The 20583-nt window shown below is 37.7% G+C and overlaps 1 protein-coding gene across 1 annotated transcript; it reads left to right on the top strand.

Annotated features, from left to right (window-relative positions):
* Positions 1–11824: 11824 nt before the first annotated feature.
* LOC116467031 (olfactory receptor 5K2) lies at positions 11825–12772 on the top strand. The gene has a single exon (XM_032150339.2). The coding sequence runs from the start codon at positions 11825–11827 to the stop codon at positions 12770–12772; it is 948 nt and encodes a 315-aa protein (XP_032006230.1).
* The last annotated feature ends 7811 nt before the right edge of the window (positions 12773–20583 follow it).

Raw genomic sequence — 20583 nt, 5'->3', positions numbered from 1 at the left:
ATGGTTTCCAGTTTCATCCATGTCCCTACAAAGGACATGAACTCATCATTTTTTATGGCTGCATAGTATTCCATGGTGTATATGTGCCACATTTTCTTAATCCAGTCTATCGTTGTTGGACATTTGGGTTGGTTTCAAGTCTTTGCTACTGTGAATAGTGCCACAGTAAACATACGTGTGCATGTGTCTTTATAGCAGCATGATTTATAGTCCTTTATAGCCATCCCAGTAATGGGATGGCTGGGTCCAATGGTATTTCTAGTTCTAGATCCCTGAGAAATCGCCACACTGACTTCCACAATGGTTGAACTAGTTTACAGTCCCACCAACAGTGTAAAAGTGTTCCTATTTCTCCACATCCTCTCCAGCACCTGCTGTTTCCTGACTTTTTAATGATCGCCATTCTAACTGGTGTGGCATGGTATCTCATCGTGGTTTTGATTTGCATTTCTCTGATGGCCAGTGATGATGAGCATTTTTTCATGTGTTTTTTGGCTGCATAAATGTCTTCTTTTGAGAAGTGTCTGTTCATGTCCTTTGCCCACTTTGTGATGGGATTGTTTCTTTTTTCTTGTAAATTTGTTTGAGTTCATTGTAGATTCTGGATATTAGCCCTTTGTGAGATGAGTAGATTGCAAAAATTTTCTCCCATTCTGTAGGTTGCCTGTTCACTCTGATGGAAGTTTCTTCTGCTGTGCAGAAGCTCTTTAGTTTAATTAGATCCCATTTGTCAATTTTGGCTTTTGTTGCCATTGCTTTTGGTGTTTTAGACATGAAGTCCTTGCCCATGCCTATGTCCTGAATGGTATTGCCTACGTTTTCTTCTAGGGTTTTTTATGGTTTTAAGTCTAACATGTAAGTCTTTAATCCATCTTGAATTAATTTTTGTATAAGGTGTAAGGAAGGGATACAGTTTCAGCTTTCTACATATGGCTAGCCAGTTTTCCCAGCACCATTTATTAAACAGGGAATTCTTTCCCCATTTCTTGTTTTTGTCAGGTTTGTCAAAGATCAGATAGTTGTAGATATGTGGCATTATTTCTGAGGGCTCTCTTCTGTTCCATTGATCTATATCTCTGTTTTGGTACCAGTACCATGCTGTTTTGGTTACTGTAGCCTTGCAGTATAGTTTGAAGTCAGGTAGCATGATGCCTCCAGCTTTGTTCTTTTAGCTTAGGATTGACTTGGCAATGAGGGCTCTTTTTTGGTTCCATATGAACTTTAAAGTAGTTTTTTCCAATTCTATGAAGAAAGTCATTGGTAACTTGATGGGTATGGCATTGAATCTATAAATTACCTTGGGCAGTGTGGCCATTTTCACGATACTGATTCTTCCAACCCATGAGCATGGAATGTTCTTCCATTTGTTTGTATCCTCTTTTATTTCATTGAGCAGTGGTTTGTAGTTCTCCTTGAAGAGCTCCTTCACATCCCTTGTAAGTTGGATTCCTAGGTATTTTATTCTCTTTGAAGCAATTGTGAATGGGAGTTCGCTCATGATTTGGCTCTCTGTTTGTCTGTGATTGGTGTACAAGAATGCTTGTGATTTTTGTACATTAATTTTGTATCCTGAGACTTTGCTGAAGTTGCTAATCAGCTTAAGGAGATTTGGGGCTGAGATGATGGGGTTTTCTAGATATACAATCATATCATCTGCAAACAGGGACAATTTGACTTCCTCTTTTCCTCACTGAATATGCTTTATTTCCTTCTCCTGCCTGATTGCCCTGGCCAGAACTTCCAGCACTATGTTGAATAGGAGTGGTGAGAGAGGGCATCCCTGTCTTGTGCCAGTTTTCAAAGGGAATGCTTCCAGTTTTTGCCCATTCAGTATGATATTGGCTGTGGGTTTGTCATAGATAGCTCTTATTATTTTGAGGTACATCTCATCAATACCTAATTTATTGAGAGTTTTTAGCATGAAGTGTTGTTGAATTTTGTCAAAGGCCTTTTCTGCATCTATTGAGATAATCATGTGGTTTTTGTCTTTGGTTCTGTTTATATGCTGGATTACATTTATTGATTTTCATATGTTTAACCAGCCTTGCATCCCAGGGATGAAGCCCACTTGATCATGGTGGATAAGCTTTTTGATGTGCTGCTGGATTCGGTTTGCCAGTATTTTATTGAGGATTTTTGCATCAATCTTCATCAAGGTTATTGGTCTGAAATTCTCTTTTTTGGTTATGTCTCTGCCAGGCTTTGGTATCAGGACGATGCTGGCCTCATAAAAGGAGTTAGGGAGGATTCCCTCTTTTTCTATTGATTGGAATAGTTTCAGAAAGAATGGTACCAGTTCCTCCTTGTACCTCTGGTAGAATTCAGCTGTGAATCCATCAGGTCCTGGACTCTTTTTGGTTGGTAAGCTATTGATTATTGCCACAATTTCAGAGCCTGTTTTTGGTCTATTCAGAGATTCAACTTCTTCTTGGTTTAGTCTTGGGAGGGTGTGTTTGTCGAGGAATTTATCCATTTCCTCTAGATTTTCTCGTTTATTTGCATAGAGGTGTTTGTAGTATTCTCTGATGGTAGATTGTATTTCTGTGGGATCAGTGGTGATATCCCCTTTATCATTTTTTATTGTGTCTATTTGGTTCTTCTCACTTTTATTCTTTATTAATCTTGCTAGCGGTCCATCAATTTTGTTGATCTTTTCAAAAAACCAGCTCCTGGATTCATTAATTTTTGAAGGGTTTTTTGTGTCTGTATTTCCTTCAGTTCTGCTCTGATTTTAGTTATTTCTAGCCTTCTGCTAGCTTTCGAATGTGTTTGCTCTTGCTTTTCTAGTTCTTTTAATTGTGATGTCAGGATGTCAATTTTGGATCTTTCCTGCTTTCTCTTGTGGGCATTCAGTGCTATAAATTTCCCTCTACACACTGCTTTGAATGTGTCCCAGAGATTCTGGTATGTTGTCTCTTTGTTCTCGTTGGTTTCAAAGAACATCTTTATTTCTGCCTTCATTTCATTATGTACCCAGTAGTCATTCAGGAGCAGGTTGTTCAGTTTCGATGCAGTTGAGCGGTTTTGAGTGAGTTTCTTAATCCTGAGTTCCAGTTTGTTTGCACTGTGGTCTGAAAGACTGTTTGTTATCATTTCTCTTCTTTTACATTTGCTGAGGAGAGCTTTACTTCCAACCATGTGGTCAATTTTGGAATAGGTGTGGTGTGGTGCTGAAAAAAAATGTATATTCTGTTGAGAACTAATAGAGTTCTGTAGATGTCTATTAGGTCTGCTTGGTGCAGAGCTGAGTTCAATTCCTGGATATCCTTGTTAACTTTCTGTCTCGTTGATCTGTCTAATGTTGACAGTGGGGTGTTAAAATCTCCCATTATTATTGTGTGGGAGTCTAAGTCTCTTTGCAGGTCACTCAGGACTTGCTTTATGAATCTGGGTGCTCTTGTATTGGATGCATATATATTCAGGATCATTAGCTCTTCTTGTTGAATTGATCCCTTTACCATTATGTAATGGCCTTCTTTGTCTCTTTTGATCTTTGTTGGTTTAAAGTCTATTTTATCAGAGACTAGGATTGCAACCCCTGCCTTTTTTTGTTTTCCAGTTGCTTGGTAGATCTTCCTCCATCCCTTTATTTTGAGTCTATGCGTGTCTCTGCACGTGAGATGGGTTTCCTGAATACAGCACACTGATGGGTCTTGACTCCTTATCCAATTTGCCAGTCTGTGTCTTTTAATTGGAGCATTTAGCCCATTTACATTTAAAGTTAATATTGTTATGTGTGAATTTGATCCTGTCATTATGATGTTAGCTGATTCTTTCGCTCGTTAGTTGCTGCAGTTTCTTCCTAGCCTCGATGGTCTTTACAATTTGGCATGTTTTTGCAGTGGCTGGTACCGGTTGTTCCTTTCCATGTTTAGTGCTTCCTTCAGGAGGTCTTTTAGGGCAGGCCTGGTGGTGACAAAATCACTCAGCATTTGCTTGTCTGTAAAGTATTTTATTTCTCCTTCACCTATGAAGTTTAGTTTGGCTGGCTATGAAATTCTGGGTTGAAAATTCCTTTCTTTAAGAATGTTGAATATCAGGCCCCACTCTCTTCTGGCTTGTAGAGTTTCTGCCGAGAGATCAGCCGTTAGTCTGATGGGCTTCCCTTTTTGGGTAACCTATCTTTCTCTCTGGCCACCTTAACATTTTTTCCTTCATTTCAACTTTGGTGAATCTGACAATTATGTGTCTTGGAGTTGCTCTTCTCGAGGAGTATCTTTGTGGCGTTCTCTGTATTTCCTGAATCTGAATGTTGGCCTGCCTTGCTAGATTGGGGAAGTTCTCCTGGATAATATCTTGCAGAGTGTTTTCCAACTTGGTTCCATTCTCCCCGTCATTTTCAGGTACACCAATCAGATGTAGGTTTGGTCTTTTCACATAGTCCCATATTTCTTGGAGGCTTTGTTCATTTCTTTTTATTCTTTTTTCTCTAAACTTTCCTTCTCACTTCATTTCATTCATTTCATCTTCCATCACTGATACTTTTTCTTCCAGTTGATCGCATCAGCTACTGAGGCTTCTGCAGTCTTCACGTAGTTCTCGAAACTTGGCTTTCAGCTCCATCAGCTCCTTTAAGCACTTCTCTGCATTGGTTATTTTAGTTAAACATTTGTCTAATTTTTTTTCAAAGTTTTTAACTTCTTTGCCATTGGTTTGAATTTCCTCCTGTAGCTCGGAGTACTTTGATCATCTGAATCCTTCTTCTCTCAACTTGTCAAAGTCATTCTCCATCCAGCTTTGTTCCGTTGCTAGTGAGGAACTGCATTCCTTTGGAGGAGGAGAGGTGCGCTGCTTTTCAGAGTTTCCAGTTTTTCTGCTCTGTTTTCTCCCCATCTTTGTAGTTTTTTCTACTTTTGGTCTTTGATGATGGTGATGTACAGATGGGTTTTTGGTGTGGGTGTCCTTTCTGTTTGTTAGTTTTCCTTCTACCAGACAGGACCCTCAGCTGCAGTTCTGTTGGAGTTTGCTAGAGGTCCACTCCAGACGCTGTTTGACTGGGTGTCAGCAGCAGTGGCTGCAGAACAGCGGATTTTCGTGAACCACAAATTCAGCTGGCTGATTGTTCCTCTGGAAGTTTTGTCTCAGAGGAGTACCTGGCCGAGTGAGGTGTCAGTCTTTCCCTACTGGGGCATGCCTCCCAGTTAGGCTGCTTGGGGGTCAGGGTCCCACTTTAGGAGGCAGTCTGCCCATTCTCAGATCTCCAGCTGTGTGCTGGGAGAACCACTACTCTCTTCATAGCTGTCAGACAGGGACATTTAAGTCTGCAGAGGTTACTGCTGACTTTTTGTTTGTCTGTGCCCTGCCCCCAGAGGTGGAGCCTACAGAGGCAGGCAGGCCTCCTTGAGCTGTGGTGGGCTCCATCCAGTTCGAGCTTCCTGGCTGCTTTGTTTACCTAAGCAAGCCTGGGCAATGGCTGGTGCCCCTCCCCCATCCTCGCTGCTGCCTTGCAGTTTGATCTCAGACTGCTGTGCTAGCAATCAGTGAGACTCTGTGGGCATAGGACCCTCCCAGCCAGGTGTGGGACACAATCTCCTGGTGTGCCATTTTCCAAGCCCATTGGAAAAGTGCAGTATTAGGGTGGGAGTGACCCGATTTTCCAGGTGCCGTCTGTCACCCTTTTCTTTGACTAGGAAAGAGAACTCCGACCCCTTGCACTTCCCAAGTGAGGGAATGACTCGCCCTGCTTCAGCTCGTGCACGGTGCGCTGCACCGACTGTCCTGCACCCACTGTTTGGCACTCCCTAGTGAGATGAACCCAGTACCTCAGATGGAAACGCAGAAATCACCCATCTTCTGCGTCACTCACTCTGGGAGCTGTAGACCAGAGCTGTTCCTATTTGGCCATCTTGGCTCCACCACCCTGCATAGGTGATTTCTGCCTTGAGGAATTTTGACTTCCTGTCCTCCATAACCTACCATGTTCATCTGCCATGGCTGACTTCTTCCTACTCGTGTCTCATCTTGACTGCTCACCTTTTCCTATACATGTTTTCTAATCATTGTATCTAAAGTAATTCCTAGGCATTCCTATCTTACCTCCAGCATAGCACTTAGTAATTTCTGCTTTTTTATTCTTCATATATTTATTTATATATACTTGCCTGCTCCCCTTGATTAGAATGTAAGTTCCATGAGAACAGAATCTATAATTATGATGGTAACAAGTAGGCACCGTATAGTATTTACTGCATGAATGCATGAATAAACGATACAATAAGTGTAAGCTGATTTGTAGTTCTGAACATGAGGACTTTACATAATTTCAAAGAAAGCATAAAAATTTTCATAAATTTGTAGGAAAATCAGAGTAACAAGAAATGAGTTACATGATTCTTTTCACTGACTCCTATGAATCTTTCCACTGACCCTACATAGTTTCCTGGGAAGGAGCAATATTCATCATTCTTCCATTGTTCCTTTGGTGGAGGTTTTCCCCCAGTCAATCCTAATGAGCTCTCCTAAACAAATGGACACTTGAAATTGGTGGGCAATCAATTAATCAGTAGAAGTCATAGCACCATAAATGGGCCAGACGTGGTGGCTCATGCCTGTAATCCCAGCACTTTGGGAGGTCGAGGCGGGCAGATCACCTGAGGTCAGGAGTTCGAGACCAGCCTGACCAACATGGAGAAACCCTGTCTCTACTAAAAATACAAAATTAGCCAGGCATGGTGGTGCATGCCTGTAATCCCAGCTACTCGGGAAGCTGAGGCAGGAGAATCACCTGAACCTGGGAGGCAGACGTTGCAGTGAGCTGAGATCGTGCCATTGCACTCTAGCCTGGGCAACAAGAGCGAAACTCCATCAAAAAAAAACAAAGAAACAAACATACAAACAAAAAAACACATCAAAATGATAGGAGATTCCTGAAAGAGGAATGGCATTATGGGGAAAGAAGGCTTTCATGCAGCTGCTTCTGGATTTGGAAGAAATTTTCTAAAGTTTATTTTAGTAACTAAGGTATAAAGTTAGCGACATTATGAATAAAATGTCAAAGGAGATTCTACAAATTAAATATTGCCATTAAAAAGAGGTGGGAAAGGTGCCGCTTTCATCTTATCACAACAAGCAATCTCCTCTCTGAGGCCCTCAATCCTAGCTCAGTTCCCATGTTCTCCGTGAAGCCTTGGCTGACCACTGCAGTGGAAATTTTTTCTTCCCACTAAAGATCTTATGTTCAGATTGGTAGTAAGGATAAATGGTATAAACTCAAATGAATAAAAGTTAAAACATTTCTGTTTTCTTTAAATTTTATTTTAAGTTCCAGGAAATGTGTAGGACGTGCAGGTTTGTTACATAGGTAAATGTGTGCCCAAAACATGGCTCTTAAAATTTGTTTAGAAATTGGAATTTGCCTTACTCTTTAGGTCTCAAAGGAGTAAGATCTGTGATGTTCAGAGGATTACGTCTCTCAGACTGTGCTCTTCCAATTTAGTAGGTCTCTGATGTTCAAAGGATTAGGTCTCTCAGGCTGTGCTCTGAAGTCAATGCCAACTAAATCCCTTTAGAATTATTTCGAACATCTGAACCATTCTCTACCGGTGACATAAATATTGGCATCAACCTCTTTGTAAAACTATTCTCCTAAATGATCAAGAAGATAGAGCTTAACTGCGGGATCTACTTTAAAAACTGTTATCAGGCAACCAACTGGCCCCTTTAAAACTCTTACTAGGGAAAATTCAGGTGAGAAAGAATTTAAAACTTATTTTTGCTAGAAATATTAATCACATGAAACATTTCTTTCTCTAAGTTATTTAAGGTTTTTTCTTAAAACTCTAATTTTTCAATGTTTTAAGGTCTTTAAATTATTTTTTAAATCCAAAGTCTATTGTGTAAGCTTTAGACAAATGACTATCATTCATTTGTATCACTTCTGAATTCAACAGAAGCCTAAATTTACACCAAGAGATAAAAGCACACTTTTATAGTAATAACAGAATATATTAATGAAGACTTTGAAACTTATTTGAATAATGTAGTTTGTCCTATTACTTATAAACTTGATGAAATGAATTATTAACCTCTACAATGAAATAGCGTTTAAAATTTTTGTATTGGGCATTCCTGTGTATTAAACAAATTATATAAGTAAGGACTATAATTTCAAACCAGACTTTCAAATCCCGATATAACTTTGGGGAATGTTCTAGTTTCTTTTTGATTCTTAGAGAAATAAAATATCAATGCAAAATTTATTTCTATCTGACCAGTGGACAACTGGGTGAACTGAAGGAAATTTTATATTATATAACTTCAAGCTGGCAAGGGCAAGGCAGTTAATGAAAAAGTTACTCAAATTACATAAGTTTCAAATGTTATTTTAAAAATATTGATCTTAAAGGTACATCAGCCGGGTGCAGTGGCTCATGCCTATAATCTCAGCACTTTGGGAGGCTGAGGCAGGAGGATCACTTGAGGTCAGGAGTTTGAGACCAGCCTAGCCAACATGGTGAAATTCCGTGTCTACTAAAAATACAAAAAATAAATAGCCAAGCGGGTGGCGCATGCCTGTAATTTCATACTTGGGAGGCAGAGGCAGGAGAATCACTTGAACCTGGGAGGTTGCAGTGAGCCAAGATTGTATCTCTGCACTCCAGCCTGGGCAACACTGTAAGACTCTGTTTCAAAAAATAAGCTCTAAAAAATATATATGTACACCGTCTTCAAGTAATCTGAGATTTTAAAGTTAGTAATACTTACAGAAACCAAAAAGAAGAGATCTTTTTATATCTTTCCAAAATGGTTTTCCTCTGTTCCCAAACTTTGGAGTATAGTTGTGGTCAATGAATATCCAGAAAACTGTCTATCTAGAAATATCTAGGAAGGTCAGTTAACCTTTCAAAGCAAGTAGGTAGCATAAAGCAGGCATCCAATGACCATCAGCTCAATTAATACGTGATTCCCAAAGTAACAAAGATAAATAAGGTAGATTGAAACAAAATGCTCCCCAATAGGTAAGAACTCTTTGTCTATAAGTACATATAATGAGTAGATAATGAAAGTTTTTAAAATATCCCAAAATTTTAATAAATGTGAACACCCTAGATTCTAGGAATACAATGAAAACACATGACATTTGAAAGAGTAAAAGTTGACACCAAAGAGATATTGCTTCCATAGAGGAGGTGACCTTAAGATTGCATTACCACATAATGTGAACCTATGCCTGAATAGTTTGAGATGCAGGATTGCCAGAAAATTACTATTATTTATAACTGGTGATGCCATTATCATAAAAGTGGAGTAGGCAGTTGCTCAATGAATCCATTGTAACATTATTCACAGTAGAATTGTAAAGTGCAGAAAACAGTTAAATTCCCATGATTATTGTGCACTTAATCAAGTTATAAAACACTGCAGACCTAAGGGCATGCCATTTTATTTACTTAATAAAAAATTTCTTTCCTGATTATTGAAGCAATAGCCATTGCAGACAATTTGAAATGGAGGAAAATATAAAGCAGAAAAATAATTGACCTCTAATTTTTATTGCATAGAAAAAACTAGTAATATTTTGATGTATTGTCATGCTACTTTTTTAACCTTCATATGTAAGCATTTATTTGGAAATTGCAATTATTTTGTTTATTAAACTTTCTATTTTGTTTTTTACATAACGTATTTCTATCTATTTTATCATGACAATGATCTTCAAAGTAAACAGTATTTTTAATGATTGTACAATATGCCATCGTGTGAATGATTCACATTTATTTCATCATAACTGACTAAATGGTTATACCACCACTTTTAGGTGTTTTGAATTTTTTATGATTATGAATGAAATTACAATGGACATCATTTTATGTCAATCTTTGTGGGAGAGTCTAATTATTTCTTTCTGGTCAATTCATTATTATTGGCCAAAGGATGTGAATGTTTAAGAGTTTCTTTAATTTATTACAGATTATTTTCCAATAATTGTACCAATTTTAGATAACATATATTATCCTTTCTTTTTAAAAATATTTTGCCATTTTAATAGGCAAAATAAATATAGCCTCATAGCTATTTCAAATTATGTTTCTCTGATTAGTAATGAAGTTAAAAATTTTTAATTTGTAAAAAATTGCATTTCCTTCAGATTTTTCTGTTCCTGCCATTGACCTATTTTCTAGTGATTATTTGTACTGATTCCTTCCTAAAATACAACTAGAGAAACAATATCCTATTTATTCCAGTCTCCCAGTTTCTGTTTGATGCTTAATTTTTATTCATGATTTTTGACATATATAAATAAATTTGTCAATTTTTAACCTTTTTCTTTAATTTTTGATGGCATTTAAATTTCATGCACACATGAATAATTTTAAATTGTATGCATAAATTGTATTATAAATAACCTAGATGGTTTCTATTATAGGCATTTTTTCTCATTTCCCCTAATCTCTCTGTCTCCTCCCCACTTCATCCACATCCCTTTTCCTCCCCACCCCAGAGGGGTACAAATACCTTAAAAATAGCCTGCTTCCAAAGCATGTTATGTTTAAGTGTACACTCCAGTAGTATTTGAGATAGTTAATTACTAAGAATATACAACTGAAAATAGGCATTTAAATTTTTTATTGTGATACATAAAATTTGTCATCTTAGCCATATTTAAGAGTGTAGTTCAATCGAATTAAGTACATTTGCAATGTTGTATTAATACAGCCATCACCACTACTCATCCAGAACTTTATTTATCTTCCCAAACTGAAACTCTGTAACCATTAAGAAATAGCTCCCTGTTCCCACCTCCCACTGATAACCACCACTCTATATTCTGTCTTTATAAATTTGACTACTCTAGGTACCTGTAAATGGAATAATAGAATCTTTGTCCTTTTTTGACTGGCTTACTTCAATTAGCATTATGTCTCCAAGGTTGATCCACGTTGTAACATGTCAGAATTTCTTCCCTTTTTAGGGTTGAATAATGTTCCATTATATGTATATACCACCATTTATTTATTCATCATCCTTGGACATTTGGGTTGTTTCCACCTTTTGACTATTATGAATAATGCTGCTATTAACATTGGCATATAAAAATACTCTTTTAAACAACATTGTTAATCAGTACATATATATTCATTGAAATTTTGGGGAATGTTGATACTAATTGCTGACATTTAAATTATGGATCAGCTTTACTTAACCCATATAGAGAAGTGTTGTTCTCTGCATCTTTCTGTCAAGACCTCAAAAGCCATCTTTGTGAAGATAATCTGATGTCTTTCTTCCTCAAAATGTGCTGGAAATATTCACAATAGCAGAGACATGGAATCAACCTAAATGCCCATCAACAATTGACTGGATAAAGAAAATGTGGTACATACACAGCATGGAATACTATGCAGCCATAAGAAAGAACAAGATCATGTCCTTTGTAGCAACATGGACAGAGCTGGAGGCCATTATCCTAAGCAAACTAACGGAGGAACAGAAAACCAGGTATTGCATGTTCTCACTTATAAGCAAGAGCTAAACACTGAGTACACATGAACAGAAAGAATGGAACGACAGACACTGGGGCCTACTTGACAGTGGAGGGTGGAAGGACAGAGAGACTGAAAAACTACTATTAGGTACTATTAAAATGGTTTTAAAATGATTTTAAAAGGTGCTAAAAATATATTTCATCACTAGCCAAAGAGGTAATTCCTTTATGGAAATTCATTCTCCCCATGAATGGGGCATGCACCAAAGTCCAGGCAACATGAGGAAACATTGCAAAAGATGCTCTCCTTCCTTTAAGCCAAAGAGGCCTCAATAACTGCGGCATATTATAAATTAGTGCCTTCTTTCCCCCCAGTTTTTTTTTTCAGACAAGTCAGGAATGGCTGAAGAAAATCATACCATGAAAAATGAGTTTATCCTCATGGGATTTACAGATCACCCTGAGCTGAAGACTCTGCTGTTTGTGGTGTTCTTTGCCATCTATCTGATCACCGTGGTGGGGAATATTGGTTTGGTGTCACTGATATTTATACACCGTCGGCTTCACACACCAATGTACATCTTTCTGGGAAACCTGGCTCTTGTGGATTCTTGCTGTGCCTGTGCCATTACCCCCAAAATGTTAGAGAACTTCTTTTCTGAGAACAAAAGGATTTCCCTCTATGAATGTGCAGTACAGTTTTATTTTCTTTGCACTGTGGAAACTGCAGACTGCTTTCTACTGGCAGCAATGGCCTATGACCGCTATGTGGCCATATGCAACCCACTGCAGTACCACACCATGATGTCCAAGAAACTCTGCATTCAGATGACCACAGGGGCCTTCATAGCTGGAAACCTGCATTCCATGATTCATGTGGGGCTTGTATTTAGGTTAGTTTTCTGTGGATCGAATCACATCAACCACTTTTACTGTGATATTCTTCCCTTGTATAGACTCTCCCATGTTGACCCCTTCATCAATGAACTGGTTCTGTTCATCTTCTCAGGTTCAATTCAAGTCTTTACCATAGGTAGTGTCTTAATATCTTATCTCTATATTCTTCTTACTATTTTCAGAATGAAATCCAAAGAGGGAAGGGCCAAAGCTTTTTCTACCTGTGCATCCCATTTTTCATTAGTTTCATTATTCTATGGATCTATTTTTTTCATATACATTAGACCGAATTTGCTTGAAGGAGGTAATGATATACCAGCTGCTATTTTATTTACAATAGTAGTTCCCTTACTAAATCCTTTCATTTATAGTCTGAGAAACAAAGAAGTAATAAGTGTCTTAAGAAAAGTTCTGCTGAAAATAAAATCTCAAGAAAGTGTGAACAAATGACATCTATCCTAGCTTAATGGTTTAATGCTCAAAAAACTTCTAAATAAAATTACACAGAGGAAGTGTACTAACTGTATACAAAATATTAAAACATATCAAAATACAATCAAATTAAGCAGAAATATGTGGCAGGAAAAATTCATGGAAAGGAGTGAACTGTGCTAAATCTTTACTCAGAATTTAAAAGCACATCCAGACATTGAATTCATTCAAGCAGCAATGTAGAAAGCCACCATGCCTATAGACTGCGTTAGTATCAATGATGATCAACACCCAAAACAACAGCAAAACTACCAGTTACAAATATAAAAAGCCATTCCATTTACAAAGTGGGCTTTGATAACCAGCCCACTCTGTAGCTTACAACATGTGCACTACAGTTAAATGTTTAAGATCATGTGAACAGTCAACCAACGAAATCACTTACATCCATGAGCAACAAAAATGGCAAGTGAATTTTGAGGAAGAAAATGTAATAGCGTGTGGGGGACATTATTGTAGTTAGAATGAGGTAGTCAGGAAGTGCCAATAAAGGTGAATATTATATTTCCAAATTGAAGTTGTTGTTAAATGATTTAAACATTTAAATAATTAAAATCAGAATGTCAAATTTCAAGATAGGTTACATTAAGTTTTATTTACTCCAAAATCTACATGCATAAAGATACCGTATCATAAAGTTCCAGACAAACATTTCAAACTTCATGTAGATCTGAAGAGCCTTCACTGTCAGTGAGTGAGGCTAAACTTCTCTGTGCCCATTCCTGAGAGGTGAGGGAGGGGTTAAACAATGGAGACACAACCTTTGGGTATATTATATATAGACATGTAAAAAAGTGTGATTGTTGAACTGTGGACAGGGCTTATCTCAAATATTTTCTTTTATTCCTTCACCATTGCAAAACTTAAAGTTGTTTAATATGGATAGAACCTAATAATCTTATGTGACATCATTAAAGAGATACTTTCCAATTATTCGCTCTACATATATTTATTGAGATTCTGCTATGTGCAAGCACTGTTCTAGATGCTGAGACATACTAATGACCAAGACACCACTCTTTTCATCTTCTTAAATAATAGAACATTGCCATTATTTTAATTACTAACTTCTGGGAACAAGGAGGACCCATAACAAGTAACAGAAAAATTCTCCCTTCCACCTCCTCTCTTGATGCTCTGTGGTCACATCTAAATTTCCAGAAGGCAACTGTCAGGTTGCAGTGGGCCTCAAGCTAGCCAGCCACCAGAGGCTGGCATCACATGGAAAATCAGCATGGTGAGTCTATTTAGAAAAAGGAGTAGAAAACAGATCTATTTCTAGATATAATTCCCTAAATCATGAATGCAAAACTATAAAAATATAGTGTATATTTGTAACCTCCAAGAAAACCTAACCTAGTTCATTCCAGTTATACTCAGACATTTCAGTATTTCCTTGCCTGCTTCAAATTTAAATCCCATCAATTGAGCTTTTGCCTAATGCACTTCCATCAGCATCACCAAATGTACTTGGATACTTACTTTGTGTCCATCCTGTGCTAAGCTGTATATACACATTACCTCATTTAACCCTCATAAATCCTGTGAGAGAATTGCAATTATTATCCCATGTAACAGGTGAGAATATGAAGTGCAGTATGGTTGAGTCACTTGTTCAGTGATCCACAGGAGCCTGCATGACCTGAACCCCAGGCTGCCTAACTACAAAAACTACATTCTCAATTATTACGTAAGAAATCACAAAAGGTCACCCACAGATTGCACAGAATTGTTTACCCCACGCAATGCAGAATGCAGTGTTCTTTGGAAAATTAATTTTAAGAGATTTAAAAATCAGGAGAATTTTTATTAAAAATTTTTATAAAAGCAAAATTTGACTTTTCTTGAAAAAGTGGCAACAATTCTTATGTCACCTCCCTGGCCCCTCTGAACATTTAAATTTATAACTTTGCATCTTTGCATTAAAAACTACTGCCTCTCATCATACTTCATTATTTCAGTGCTTACTTACAGTAGAAATATTGACCAAGTTGTAGTTGTGAATTATAAAGTATGCTGATTTGAATGATTTCTCAATGTTTCAGCTTAACTTTTATAGTGAAAACATTTTTTAAAAGACCGAAAACATTTTTAAAAAGACCAAAAAGTTCCAGAAGGGATAATTTATTAATTCGTTTGCAGTCATATACAGTGGGTTAAGAAAAAGCAAAAGTAACAATAAAAAATAAGCTAAATACAGAATTTGTTGGGCACTTAATGAAATGGTGGTGTGGTGTTGGGGTGTGTATTTCTGCTAGATGCCTTTTCACTATGCATTAAGTATGCAATGTAGGATTCAACTAGTACCAGGAGGAAAGATGGGAAATTTTGACCTGCTTGTTAAACACCAGAGCGGAAAAACTGGGCAGAAATACTCAACCTACAAGAAAAATAAATAGATTTAACCAGAAGAAGCTTTACATTTTAAATGCCTGCATTGACTTCTTCCCTGGTTTCCTGAGTCCAGCTAGGTCAATTTTATAATAAGAGGCCCCAATTTTCATCTTCTCAGAGATTGCATCTGTTGGTTGCATCGTCCACGAGTGGAAAATTTACAGTTCAAAGAAAAAATAAGGGTTTGGAGATCATATTCACTGGAGAAGAAAAGAAGATGAAAAAAAGGATGCAGTTCATTTTAAGTTCTGAGGGTGGAAGTAGATTTCAGGGTGATTTCAGGGAAGTAGATTTGTCTTTTCCTCCAGGGAATAACCAAGGTTCTTCCCAAATCCCTACAACCTCTTTCCTCTTCTCCCACTTGGGCTTCCCTGTTTGCACGCATGTGTGTGCAGGAATGGCTGTGTGCTTGGACTCAGCTCCAGCTGGAAGCATGCTCTCCTTTGTCACTGTTGGAGAAATTCAACAGTACAAAAATATAGTTGATGACTTGATGAAAGGGCTGCACATTCAAGCCATAGATATGCCCTTTTGTCAAGTCATCAACTGCATTTTTGTACTGAAGTTAACAAAAAAAGAGATAAAATATTAATTGTTCCTTTAAACCTTAAGAAAACCTTAAAAGAAAAAAATAAGCCAAATACATTATTTTAAAAAAGAAAATCTTATACAGTAAACAGTTAACTGTTGAACTTTACATTCTTTATAAAAAAATTATTCAGTTTTATTGGGCAGGAGATATAGGTATCAACTTGATAGAAATATGGTAGAACAATAATCAATATAATTCATTTTAAGCAAATATATTTTACTAAATATGATTATTGACCAACCCTTTTTATTAACTATAAACTTGCTATTTTATTTGGTTTGAATTAGCTTCATTTCTGCATTCTAATTTTATGTTTTGCTTATGTTGATGAGTCAAAATCAATCCCAGGGAACAGAGAGAACAGATACCAGTTAGTCCTGTTTAAGGTGTTAACAATAAAGGTAGCTCCCTTTTCATAAAGGAAAGAAAGCCAAATACTAATGTGGGAAAGTATGTATTATCAAATTAGTATGATAACTTTGGAGAAATGAGTCATATACTGATGTGACTTACAGGTCTATTTTGTTTGATGCTCCCTTTAGAAGATAAGGATAAAATAATACATATGAAATAAAGGAAAACTGACTGAGATTAAAACCACAAAATTTCTACTAGGAGAATAACTTACTGGGGATTTTTTTTAAACATGACTTTATACAGAGACATGTATCTATGGGGAACTAGTTCTTCATAAAACCAGAGAATTAACATGAGAAAAGTAAACCACAGCCTTTTGGCTATGATGCCCTGATGGGCATGTTAGGACATTCTAACCTGAATGCAGGCGTCAGAGCTTATTGGTATACCATTTAAGAGGGGCGGTCAGGGGTGGGGAGGAGACATGTTTTGAATGTTTGCAATCAATCTGAATATAGACTAAATGAGTTACTCTAGGTTACCAGAAGTGGGGATAACAGGGCAGGGAAAATTTATTTACTCATGCCTGGAAGACAAATACGTATAGACTAACCCGACCTGTAGGTCAAGTAATGTAATATAAGGGGCACCTCAACTATTCTAATCAAAATATTTCTCCAGCTCTATAGCAAGTACATATTCCACTATTAGAATACTAAATTGAGGCAAACATGATGAATAGATTTTATCTTTCCTGCCAAATGAGTAAGAGGACGATTGATTGGACTCAGAAATGAAATGTGTTATGCTTCCCTATTTTTACAAAATTATTTATTTTTAAAACAAATGTGGCGGCATATAGTCCACATTATTTGTGCGGGGAGAGGTGCAGTCTGTGTCTCAGAGTCTATTAAATGCAACTGAAGTGCTCAAAAACTATATTAAGAAAGAAAGGCAAGCAGGTAAGAAGCATGAAAGACAAGAAGCAAAAAATTAAGATTAAGGTCTTGAAAGTCCAAGTGTCAAAATAGCAAAAACTTTGGGAGGTATAACTCATTGTCTCAGTAGCACAAATCAATTAATCTATATTGCTTGCTCTTCAACAAGAAACAGCCTAGATGAATGAGGCACATATCAAGGAAGCCATTAATTCTCAGAGATCAAGACCAGATAATGTCCCAAACTGAGGTTCCTGGAAGACTAGGGGCAGCTGGGTTCATAGGAAGAGGCAGTTCTAAAAGTGGGTGGGAGGAGGACCCTCATACGAGCTCTATTTGTTAGTTTTATGTTGGCTGAACTAGGAGTGTGACTCTCCAAAAACCCCATTACCTGAGCACTCTCAGTCTCACACTGTCACCAAAAAAAAAAAAGTTAAGACTGAAATGTATCATGATGAGAATTCTTGCAGAGAGGCAGGCAATGAGCACCAAAGAGATAAAATCTGGTATAATTTCCTCAGCAACCTGACGGCTGTTCTCCTTTACTGCTGCTCTTCCTTGCATCCTCATCCCCTCCTGTAAAGCATGTCTTCTTTCATTCCAGCAAAGTATGTATTGAGTTAGTTCCTCTTAACATGGTGTATTAGTCCGTTTTCACGCTACTGATGAAGACATACTCTGAGACTGGGAAATTTACAAAATAAAGAGGTTTAATGGACTTACAGTACCACATGGCTGGGGAGGCCTCACAATCGGGGCAGAAGAGGAAATGCACTTCTTACATGGCAATGGCAGCGGCAAGAGAGAGAGAGTTTGTGCAGGGAAACTCCCATTTTTAAAACATCAGATCTCGTGAGACTCATTTACTATCACGAGAACAGTGCAGGAAAGACCTGCCCCCATAATTCAATCACCTGCCACCGGGTTCCTCCCACAACACGTGGGAATTGTGAGAGTTACAATTCAAGATGAGATTTGAGTGGGGACACAGCCAAACCATATCACATGGGTAATGATAAAGGGCTACACACACAGTAAAAATAATTACATAGGCAAAATCCCTGCTTCTTAGAAATGTATCTAATGCAGGCTATTAAAAAAGAAAATAAAATGGTATAGGATATTTATAGCACATTTAATATAATTGACTAATAGTAAACCTAATAGAACCTTATCCTTCACAATACTTCCCTTCTCAATTTTTTCTTCTATTTAACTTCATATTTAAATACATAACCCTTATTTAAAGGGAAATTACTATTTTTGAGATATTTCCTTCAGAAAATATACACCAAGAAAGTAACTTATTTGTTTAAGGACTGATAGAAAACAATGAAGCTGAAAATGTAATAATTATGAGTATGACTATGTACTTTTACATTTGAAAAATGTGTATTATGGATAACCAAATAATTAGTTCATAGACAACGAAATGCCAGTGGTATAATCTAAATATATTTATTTATTCATCCATCATTCAGTAAATACTTACTGAGCATTTTTAAAATACACCACGCACTATGAGTAAAGTCAGCCAAGATTTCTTCTCTCATGGGTCTTACAGAAGTCCTGGGAGGAAGATATTGAACTAAAATCATTACAGTTTAATAAATGTTTAAGATTTATGTGCAGTTTCTCCTGACATCTCAATTTAGTTTTATCAGAAGCTCTACATTCCAGATTAAGACACCAGACTACTGTGCAGGATTTTCAGAGAGTGGTTTAAAAACCTATCTTGTGACCTTTGACTCATTATCCCCCTCAACTATTTATGAGTCTTGGGAATTAATCAGAATTTGGAGAATTCAGACAGACATTCTCTAGAAAGACTTATAGGCTTTCCTCTAGTCCCACCCATTGCAATAAGGAGGCTTGGCCCCACTCACTCTACTTACCCACTTGAGAGGGTGTTTACTCACAGAGTTTGATACATGTCCCCTGGAGTTTGGGAAACCTATGGAACAATATATGACTCCCCTTTGAGGGGTCCAAAGGTGAAAGGGCTTGACTGGACAGCCCTGAAATAGTGAGACCCCAAGGTGAGTTGAGAGAGACCTGCATTCCCACTGTCCATTAATCCTTCATGATTCTTTTGGGTTAAAAGTCTTCCTAAGAGAAGGAGCTGGCCTGGGGTCCTAATAAAAGAGAACTCTTTTCTTTTTAAAAAAGTTTTTAGAGACAAGATCTCACTCTGTCACCCAGGCTAAGATCATAGCTCACTGCAACCTCAAATTTTGGGCTCAAGCGATCCTCCTGCCTTAGCCTCCCCAGTAGCAGGGACAACAGGCATGTGCCACCATGCCTATTTTTAAAATTTTTTATAGAGATGAAGTCTTGCCATGTTGCTCAGGCTGGTCTTAAACTTCTGGCCTCAAGTGATCCTCCTGCCTCAGCCTCCCAAAGTGCTGGGATTACAGACATGAGCCACTGTGCCCAGACCCAAAGAGAATTCTTCAATGTGGTCCCAACAGAGGTGAACCAGCCTGCCAGGAATGGGATTGAGGGGCAGCCCGATGAAGGACAGATATTGATTTTACATGTTAGCGAAGCTGCAGTCTGAAGATCTGCAGAGGGAAAGTCTCTGAGAAATTCACAGAATGGCTCTAAAAAGAGAAAGAGCCTGCACTATGCATGGGCCCTCCATGGCTCCAGGTTCAGATGACAACAGTACCAGCCACAATCGAAATATACTTTGCTCTAATCTACTCTCCCACTGGTTTGACCATAGAGAGGTCAGAAACAGTCAGTGACTGAGGACAGAGAGAAGAGGCTGAGAAAGCCTCCTCCCCCACTGTGGGCCTCCCAACGACAGGGAAACTGAAGCTACGAGAGAGAAGAGTTTTAACATTGAATGGTGAGTTTTTATACCTCCCTAACTGAACTGGAGTGTGATTATTAGACTGACTTTTTAGTGCTCCTCTACCTCAAAAGGGATTACTTCATTAATTTTTTTTTTTGGTAATTTTTTGTAGAGACAAAGGCCAGGCTGGTCTGAAACTCCTGGCCTCACACCATCCTCTCACCTCAGCCTCCCAAAGAACTGGAATTATAGGCATGAACCACCATGCCTGGTTAATTAATTATTAAATGACTAAAAAACCTACCTTAGATCTTATGGAGGTATAGAAAAAATGGATCTACAGAGTCTCAAAAGAGTAGTAGCAAGTGGAATCACTCTCATATTTGGACTTAACTGTCTACTGCAGTCAATAACTACCACGTTCAAGAATTTCACAATGTGATGAAATGTAAGAGAACTAACCCAAAATAGATAATTAGGGAAACTTGACTGAAGAAGCAAATATTAAGTTTTGATCTGAAAAATAAGTAAGAGTTACCTGGGTAAAAGGAGTGGGACGCAGGAGCATAAAGGTCAGAAAAAGCTATCCAGAAAAAGGGGGAAAAAACCATGAGAAAGCCTGTGGTAGGAAACAGCATTGTTGCAGCTACTTTGGCTGCATAACAAATGACCCCAAAACATAGCAGCA

This window comes from Hylobates moloch, unplaced genomic scaffold, assembly GCF_009828535.3.
Source record: "Hylobates moloch isolate HMO894 unplaced genomic scaffold, HMol_V3 SCAFFOLD_4, whole genome shotgun sequence".
In the NCBI taxonomy this organism is placed as follows: domain Eukaryota; kingdom Metazoa; phylum Chordata; class Mammalia; order Primates; family Hylobatidae; genus Hylobates; species Hylobates moloch.
This window is presented reverse-complemented; position numbering and strand designations above follow the sequence as displayed.